This window comes from Physeter macrocephalus, chromosome 4, assembly GCF_002837175.3.
Source record: "Physeter macrocephalus isolate SW-GA chromosome 4, ASM283717v5, whole genome shotgun sequence".
Lineage (NCBI taxonomy): Eukaryota > Metazoa > Chordata > Mammalia > Artiodactyla > Physeteridae > Physeter > Physeter macrocephalus.
In genome coordinates this window covers 71,835,474-71,845,098 of record NC_041217.1, presented here as the reverse complement: position 1 = coordinate 71,845,098, position 9,625 = coordinate 71,835,474, and the positions used below count along the sequence as shown (strand labels likewise).

The 9,625-nt window shown below is 42.6% G+C and overlaps 2 protein-coding genes across 2 annotated transcripts in view; one reads left to right on the top strand and one right to left on the bottom strand.

Moving 5' to 3' along the window:
• LOC102973644 (T-complex protein 1 subunit gamma) overlaps positions 1-7,087 on the bottom strand; it is a 10,008-nt gene extending 2,921 nt beyond the window's left edge. Inside the window, exons 1-6 of the mRNA XM_028488766.1 lie at positions 6,927-7,087; positions 4,997-5,058; positions 4,236-4,286; positions 4,084-4,146; positions 3,292-3,388; positions 881-998 (exon numbers count right to left, since the gene is read on the bottom strand). Of these exons, the coding sequence (XP_028344567.1) occupies positions 881-998; positions 3,292-3,388; positions 4,084-4,146; positions 4,236-4,286; positions 4,997-5,058; positions 6,927-6,957 (422 nt within the window). The 5' untranslated portion in view covers positions 6,958-7,087. The remainder of the gene's footprint in view (positions 1-880; positions 999-3,291; positions 3,389-4,083; positions 4,147-4,235; positions 4,287-4,996; positions 5,059-6,926) is intronic.
• Positions 7,088-7,434: 347 nt separating this feature from the next.
• TSACC (TSSK6 activating cochaperone) overlaps positions 7,435-9,625 on the top strand; it is a 6,298-nt gene continuing 4,107 nt past the window's right edge. The window contains exons 1-2 of the mRNA XM_055083947.1: positions 7,435-7,688; positions 8,243-8,302. Of these exons, the coding sequence (XP_054939922.1) occupies positions 7,664-7,688; positions 8,243-8,302 (85 nt within the window). The 5' untranslated portion in view covers positions 7,435-7,663. The remainder of the gene's footprint in view (positions 7,689-8,242; positions 8,303-9,625) is intronic.

Here is a 9,625-nt window from a genome sequence, read left to right as displayed (position 1 = left end):
AGTACGCGGGCCTCTCACTGTTGTGGCCTCTCCCGTTGCGGAGCACAGGCTCTGGACGCACAGGCTCAGCAGCCATGGCTCACGGGCCCAGCCGCTCTGCGGCATGTGGGATCCTCCCGGACCGGGGCACGAACCTGTGTCCCCTGCATCAGCAGGCGGACTCTCAACCACTGCGCCACCAGGGAAGCTCCCAGGTTTTATTTTTTAAACAACTTTTTTAATCAAAAAAATTTTGCATTCTGTATCATGTTCTTTCTTAACTGACATTTCCTCAAGTAGAAGTCACACATTCCTACCTTCCTTTTATTACCTTATAGCACTCAGCAAACATAGACCAACAGCAAGCTCTTTGATAACTAGAGAGGATTCAAATAGCATTTTCAGTACCAGTCCTTTTGATTTTAATGAAAACCACTAGCTACCATCCTCCACAGCACTTTAGAGAGAGTACTGACTGAATTAGTTATAATCATACATGATGGTAGGGTATTTTAAGCCCTGAATAATTAGTTATCTAACTCCTTAACTTATTTCTCCCACTAGAATCTAAAATTTTGGAGGGTAGCTCTATTTTACTTACTACACATTTCCCATAGCAGTGCCTAACATGGAAACTAGCAGACTGCATATAACCAAAATATATTTTGAAGAATTAAACCTAGCTTCTTTTATTTTTGTGTCCTTTGCCATTTTCTAAAAACTTTTATTTCTCTTATCCTCCTCTTCATTTTGCTCCCCTCTGTTTCTCCTTCTCACAAAATAATACCAGGGTATAAACTACTGGTGATGTGCTCGGCCTTCCTTTACCATCTAAGAACAGATTAGTCTTCCAGGCCTCCCATAGTTGACACTACCCATTTCTGGTCCCCACCTCCAATACCTTATTTTCTTAAGGGTGCTGATCATATCGTCCAAAGCCCTGCGGTAAGCACTGATCACCACTGTTGGGTGCATCTGCTGCTCTAGGAAGTGCTCAGCCACAGACAGCATCTCCCCTGCTGAAAAAAGATACATACACCATAACATTTTGAAAAGCACCTGGATATCAAGGCAACTTCATTATGCTTCTAAAAATACCTGCTCTTTTTTCTAAAGTAGGTTTCCCCGCAAGTATGCAAAGACTATTCCAAATTTTATACTTCGTACAAGCAAATTCGGAAAAAAAGTATTCTCATCAGATATATTTTAAATGATCAAAGATTGATCCCAGGGTTTACTTATTCTTGTGATCTAACTAAATATTTGTTCCCATTTTCCTAAACAAATGGTAAACATTTTCCCAAAGACTCTAAAATAGAAAGAAAAATAAAGGAAAATTGACTTGCTTATTATTATTTCAATACCTAGCATGTAGTCAAACTGCTGGTAACTGAAAACAAAAAACCCCACAAAACTTTATACCTGCAAGAATACCCATAAAAATTTACCCTCTGGAAGAGGGATTATTGGTTAAAACGTCCCTTCCTTTTAAAAACTGTCCTTACTTTCTAATTCTAATTAACACACACACACACACACACACAAACACACAAGCTTGTTTCTAAAAAAAGTTTTAAAGAGGAAAAAACATTATTTTGGTCAAAAAAGGACCTTCTGCACAAAGGGCTTGTACTACCAGGTCCACTGACACTAATTTTTAAAATGTACACAAATGTGTAAAAGTTCACATGTATACTCTTTGGCATGTGCTCAAATGTTTGATTTTAATACTTTAGAATTCCTAAGTGACCATCATGTATATTAAAAGAAAGATAACCAAATATTTTGAAACATGCTCTAATAAGTTAACTTAGAAAAGACTATATATACCCTGTTAAAGAATCAGAACAGTATCATAGAAGAAAGGTATCTTCAGAAATGGCAGTTTTGGTTTTGTAAAAGCTACCTAAGTCTAAGAAACCTAGACTCATGGATACTTAACCTACTTAATATCTCCAGGAGATTTAACTAAGATTACCAGCTAGAAAATTCTGCCTGATACCTAAAGCTCACCTTCTACCCAAATAAGTGAAAAAGCATATGGAGTCTTACCTACTTCTTTCATCTTCCAAGTTTCTCTTCAAAGTACAGAACTAGCCATATGTAATTAATTCTCAATCCACAAAAGAACTGGATCTAAAGATGTGATTAGTTGGTGGTGACTCAAGCAAATTTCCACCCAACTCACCATTCTCAAAATGCAGTACAAAGGCATTTAAAAATTAATTTTTAAAAAGTTCATATTATAATAATTTTGTTAAGGATTCTATTTTTAGGCCTGTGGGCCAACACTATAAATTGGCATCTCCTAATTGAAAATAGTTTTTTTCTCAATTCCTAAAAACATATTGCTACAGATTTTCATTTTTTTAAATTAATTAATTTTTTAATTTTTATTTTTGGCTGTGCCACACAGCTTGTGGGATCTTAGTTCCCCGACCAGGGATCAAACCCGCCCCCTCGGCAGTGAAAGTGTGGAGTTCTAACCACTGGACCACCGGGGAAGTCCCATGTAACACATGTAAACAAGTGCCCTTTACGTGGTATATTTAGTGGCATGTTTTCCACATTTTTTGCTCATTTTCTTGTTGATTTCACTGTTTAAAATGGCCTAAGTATAGTCCTAAAGTACCATCTAGTTTTCCTACGTGCAAGAAAGCTGTAATGTGCCCTGTAGAGACAATAACTTACTACATAAGCTTTGTTCAGGCATAAGTTATAGTGCTACTGGGCATGAGTCCAGTGTTAATGAATCAACAATATATATTAAATAAGGTGTCTTTAAAACAAATAAAACATAAAACATATATTTATGCATTGATAAATATGTGACTGGAGGCTTGAGGAACCTAATCCCATACTCCCCCGGGAGTGATGGTTTAGTATCACTAATTCAGTGTTTGTGGTGACTTTATAGAATATAACTTATTGTGAGTAATGACAATGGACTGTATTTTATTCAACCAGATTTGCAAAGCTCATCCTATACCACGATGAACATTTTATGCTCAGTTGGAGAGAATACACAGAAAATTAGCAAAAAGTTCTTTAAACATTTATAATTAGTGGACTGGTAAAAATGTTCTTCTTAAAATATGACTCAGGGGACTTCTTTGGCGGTCTAGTGGTTAAGACTCCATGCTTCCACTGCAGGGGGTGCGGCGGGTTCCATCTCTAGTCAGGGCAATAAGATCCCACGTGCCGTGCGTTGCGGCCAAAATAAAACAAAACAAAAAGCTCTTACGTTACTTCTGACAAAAATCTTAACGTTTCAAACTAATTTTCCTTATCAACCTTCCATTCTTTTCTTACCAAGAATAATTACAGATGTGGTCCCATCTCCAACCTCTTCATCCTGTGTCCGGCTAATTTCAATCATGGACTTGGCTGCTGGATGCTGTACTTGAATCTGAAAGAAAGACCTCTTAACCCATTCTGCTTGGTCCTAACTCTTGAACTTCTTGCTTCCACACTTACTCCCTTTTATTGTTTTACCACAGCTTTAAAGATTAAAAGTGGCCCCTAAGATATCTAAGTAAAACACCTTTCCAAGTCCTTTTCTTTTTGCGGAAAAATGCATTAGGACAACTTAACTACTGAAGTTTCTTGAGAACAGAACAGTATCTTTTAGATTATTTATTGGGAACACCATTGTTGTGGTTGAATTGTGTCCTCTGAAAGAACATGTTGATGTCTCATCCCCTGAAAACTATATTTGGAAATAGGGTCTTTGCAGATGTAACCAAGTTAAGATGAGGTTATAGGGGTAATCAGGGTACGCTCTAAACCCAACCACTGGTGTCCTTATGAGACACACAAGAAAATGCCATGTGACGGAAGGAGAGTTTATAAGCCAAGGAATGTGGTCAAGCATCAGAAGCTATAAGAGGAAGGATTCTTCCCTAGAGCCTTCAGAAGGAGCATGGCACTGCTGCTACCCTGAGTTTGGACCACCAGCCTCCAGTCCATGTGAATAAATTTCTGTTGTTTCAAGACACAGTCTGTGGTAATCTGCTACAGCAGCCCAAAAAAGCTAATCATTATTTACATTATCTCTTTATGTATCCTTTATAAAATGTTAGAAAGTAAAACGAAAAGTCAAACCTCTCGAAGAATAGCATTGCCATCATTGGTCATCACAATGCCTCCCATTGGGTCCAAAAGCATCTAGGACAAAAGCAGAAGTTATATTTAAGTGTCCCAGAAAACAAAAAGGGAAAATCTGTAGTCGAAGTTTCAGTATGAGATAAGCCTACCTTCATCATAGACTTGGGTCCCAAACATGTTCGGATGATATCTGCAATAGTCTATGGAAAGAAAATACAAAACATGTAAGCACAAATCAGAAGATGGTGAGTGTGTTAGGGGAAGAGGCATGAGTAACCCACAGAGCCAGTGTTTTAACAAGGACACTTCTAAAGTAGGGTTGGCAACCACTTTAAATACAGCACGCCACATGGCTAGATTCTGTTCTTTGCTTTTTCCGCTGTGGGAATGTTTTCTGGATGCAGAAAGAAATAACTTTTCACAAGGAAAAAAAGGGACATGCCTCCCAGAGCTTCAGTTCCCCAGCAGTCCAGATAACTGAAAGTCCAAGTATTTGTATTTCTTTCCATGATAGCAGCCTCCACCCCATGCTAATTAGATCTAGGGCTATTTCATTCTTTCATTCAAAAGATATTTACTGAATACCTATCCAGGATCTACAATGAGTACTAGGACTACAAAAGGGAATTAATACAGTTCTTCCCTTCAACTAACTCAGTCTAGTACGGGAGACAAACACAAATAGAATATTATGAGACAATGTACAGCAATAGGATATGCACAAGTTAAAATGAGAAGACCATTAGGCCTAGCTCAGAGAGGGAAGGCTTCCTTCTCTTTACCACCGAGAGGGAAATGTCCTGAAGGAAGGGAAGTCAACTTTTCCTCTGCCAAATTGCAAACAAATACAGAAATACTAGGGAAGGCAGCTACAGGCAAACTACTATAAACAACTTAAAAGATGTGCTACCTTGGCAGCATTGATGTTTCCAGATTGAACTTTTCTTCCAGATTCACGCTTTGTGTTCTGGCCTAAAATAGATTAAAAACAAAAGGCAACAGCCCAGGACTGCCCCACTGTATATAAGCTATTTATTCCCCAATCTTTGAAAATAAAAACACACCCAGGTTTCATAATGTATATACGAATTAAAGCTTATCAACTTGTACCCTTTAAATATGTGCAGCTTATTGTATGTCAATTATACCTCGACAAACTGTTAAAAAGTAAACATACATACTTATGGCTACTTACTTATTTACTTCAACCCCTGGTATACGAAGAAACAATCCATAAAGCTTCAACTTTGGAATCTTGGTCATCACTTTCCCTCTAGCCAAACATTCTGTATTTACAGCAAGAATTCATAACCTGAGATCTGAGATCCATGAGATTCTCAAAGGGCTGGTGTCTCTAAAAAGCATCAATCTCTCCTTTACATAAAAAGGGAGTTTGGGGGTTCATATTCTCATACTTGGATATGGGGAATCATACTGACAGTCCCAGTATAATTAATGATAGTAACCCCCACTGTGCTGTGGAATGAGAACACACACTCAAGTGTCTGGGTTTGCCAAGACAGTCACTTCATGCTTGTACATAACAAGAATGCCTCAGTTACCCATTTACCATTAGGAAGAGCTGACTACGTATTTTAATAAGGAGCCTAACTGGATACAGCCACTAATGCCAGAGATTAACGTGGACCTCCAAAGGGCTGCACAATGCACCACTCAGTCACCCCAGGGCCCTCTCAATGGGAGACAAGCCAATAACTATAACTGAACCTACGTAATGTCTCACTCCTCTCTCCAAATTATATTTTCCCTACAATTTGCTGTAAAATTTTCGATCCAGTCCCATCAAATCTAAACACAAGTCTCAGGATTTCGATTCCTATTTCAGGCAGTGATAACTAAAATCCTGCATGGACCTTTCTGATGGATTCATCAGAAAAAACAGGGTTTTTTTCTGGGTTAAGTGAATTCTTGTCTGAAAACAGGTCTTTTCCAGGTATAGACAAAATAGATAAAATCTTGGAATAGCATTCTCTACAAAGAAGATGGTGAGGGAGGGAAAATGGCTAGTCAGGCATCTCAGGTGCTCTTGCAAATAGGATACAGAAGTTACAAAGGCTGGAATCATACCAAGGGAAGACAAGGGAAATGGGACTCGTAAGTAAGGAAAGAAATCTGGGATGTTCCCGAAGAGCAAAGAGAACCAATTGAGGAATCTGGGAAAACTCAGCTGGTAAGTGGGAAAGATTACAACGCAGGGGACACTTGAGTGAATAATTACATCTAAGCCAGACCAGTGAGAGAAGCAGGGTTACTTCGTGAAAAGGGGTTGACTAACAGAAATTCAAGAGGATGGCTACCGAAGAGGAAGTGGCCAAGGATACCACTCGCTGTTTGCCAGACCTTTTTTGAACAGCTATATCTCCTTTCCTCATTTAAGCCTCACAATCCTATGAGGAAATACTGTTAACCCTAATAACAAAGATGGAGCCATTTTCAATCAAGCAGTTTGGCCGAGGCCACACCGTTACTAAGGGATGGGCCAAGATTATAAAGCTAGGGCAAACTAAAAAACCTTTATTCATTCAGCTACACACTGAAAATCGCTCAAGAAAGAGTGCAAGGGCGGGGGTTGGGAGTGAAGAACGGAACGCCGTTCCGTTCAACAGGCTCGGCGACAGGAAGGTCAGTTTGCATTTGCCAAGACAGGGGAATGGGTTAAGAGAAGAGAGGAAAACGGGAGAAGGGGCTTCCAAAATTAACGACTGGAAGGCTCAGTAACCGGACCTGAGCGGGACTGGGCTGAGGCAAGGCTGTAAAGTGCGGAAAAAGAGGGGTGGTGAAGAGGGGGGGATCCCTTCCCCGGCTTTCCCACAACTCACTAAGCACGAGTACCGGACGATGGCCCATCATGGCGGCGCGATGCAGAGCCGGGTACCCAGAGCTGGGGGAACCAGCAGAACCTTCTGGAGAGAGAGAACCAGCGAAGCCCAGAAAACGCTGCCTCCACAGGGCTCACACGCAAACCCGCTACTCTCCGAGTCGCCACCAATCACCGCACCCACCTCACTGACCGGCACGCACACAGACCAATTGACATTCTTAGCCCCGCCCCCTACGTAAGAACGCAGGGAAAGCTAGATAGAGAGAGCACGATGATGGAAATGAGAGGGCACAGGCGCTTGCGCAATAGGGTGGCCGCTCCCGGCCGCGTGCAGCGCGAACCTCCGCGCAAGCGCCAAGCCTCGGGCAGTTGGCCGGCATGTCACTGCGCATGTGTATCAACTACAAGGGTGGGTGCTGGGGTTGAGGCTTTCGATTAACACGGCAGGTGAGGTCCTTAAACTCTTGCGTCTCAGCTCCTCTCGGGTCCCGAAGGTCAAGAAAGGCGTGACAGTTTCCACGCTTTCGTTCCAGCCTTAGCAACCGGGAGGGATGGAGGGGCGGGGCTTAAACCGGCGGTTGAGGGAAGACCTGGCCGGTTTGATGCGGGGTGAAATGGGAGTTGTAGTCCGATCGGACTGGGCTGGGCGGTTAACTATTCTTCCGGGCACGTTGGGAATTGTGGTTTATTGTCTCTGACTTGTTGCTGTGCGTGGACCTTTACCTTCTCAGGCAAATGTCTTCTGCTGAGGCTGTGAGCGGTACCGGAGGGTGATGGCTTACTTTTTCCCCGAGTTATCCTATCTAAAACACTTTTTCAAGTGTTCCCTGTAGTGCTCTAAGATTTTTTTTTCTCCACGCCCATTCCCTCCTCTGCCCTCCTCATCTCCTCAGCTACCGGTGCATTAGAGATGTTGGGAAGCCAGAGTTTTTAAATTACTTTACAAGACAGGAAAAGGACGGATATTACAGGAATTAAAACGAGGAGAGAGCACAGAATATTTGCCCGTTCATAGGAGACTCTTAAGGTTTGGGCATGGTTACAGTACTATTTTGTCCAGGAAAAAAGGCTGCAGTACTACTAGAAGCAGCTGTTTTCCAAACTAATGAAGGGGCTGTGAGACCAAGATCAATTCAAGAACAATTACTTATATTTGGCCATGAGATAGAACAGTACACCCTTTCACATTTTTTCCTCCCCAAATTGGAACAGCTGGGGAGCTGTTCTCCCCCAGCTCTGCTGGGGAGAACTTATGAAGTTGTTAATAGTAAAATAATAGCATGGGTTGTCGGTGGTCATGTGATTCTTTCCCAGGCACCACACCTGTTGGTGTTCAGATGGAGCAGCATTCTAGTCATCCTACTAACAGAAGAGGTGTGTGTCAGAGGCCCTGCTTCCTCTCCCTTAAAACCAGACCTCCTTAATTGCTCAGCTTTTGGGAAAATGAAGCTAGTTGTATGTATGTTTTTTCCTGTTACTTATTTAATTGGAAAGTATTTGTATTTGTTCTGCATTTCCCACGAAATGGGAACATTCCTGTATTCCCAGTGGCTAGAACTGGATCTGTTAAATAATAGATGCTCAATAATTTTTAAAATATATTTTAATTTTTTTTTTTTGCGGTACGCGGGGCTCTCACTGTTGTGGCCTCTCCCTTTGCGGAGCACAGGCTCCGGACGCGCAGGCCCAGCGGCCATGGCTCACGGGCCCAGCCGCTCCGTGGCATGTGGGATCTTCCCAGACCGGGGCACGAACCCTTGTCCCCTGCATCGGCAGGCGGACTCTCAACCACTGCGCCACCAGGGAAGCCCTATTTTAATAAACTTTTAAATTTATTTTTGGCTACTGTGGGTCTTAATTGCTGCGGACAGGCTTTCTCTAGTTGGTGGTGAGCGGCGGCTGCTCTTCGTTGCCGTGCGTGGTCTTCTCATTGCGGTGGCTTCTCTTGTTGTGGAGCATGGCCTCTAGGCGTGCGGGCTTCAGTAGTTGTGGCACACGGGCTCTAGAGCACAGGCTCAGTAGTTGTGGCGCACGGGCTTAGCTGCTCTGCGGCATGTGGGATCTTCCCAGACCAGGGCTTGAACCTGTGTCCCCTGCATTGGCAGGCAGATTCTTAACCACTGTGCCACCAGGGAAGTCCTAGATGCTCAATAATTATATGTTGAATGAATATATTAATTATTCCTTTGTATCTCCTCTTAATACTTAGAACAGAAGACATATTGTTGACTAGAGTGAACAGATACTCATACTGAGTGGGACAGTCCCACTGGTGGCCAGGGAAGTGCCTGAGACCATCTGACTCCAGAGCCTATTCACTTAACTGTTAGGTGTGGTAGATTACTTTATCTGAGAGGCCTGCTCTGTCATAACTTGAACATAAATGAACTACCTCTTTTCACAGATTATATTGTGCAGTGGTAAGGAGCATGACTTTGGAGTCTGTAGGCCTGGATTTGATTCCGCCATTGCTGCATACTAATTGTGGAATCTTGAGCAAATTTCCTAACTTTTCTCAAAAAAATGCGGATACGGGGCTTCCCTGGTGGCGCAGTGGTTGCGCGTCCGCCTGCCGATGCAGGGGAACCGGGTTCGCGTCCCGGTTTGGGAGGATCCCGCATGCCGCGGAGCAGCTGGGCCCGTGAGCCATGGCCGCTGAGCCTGCGCGTACGGAGCCTGTGCTCCGCAACGGGAGAG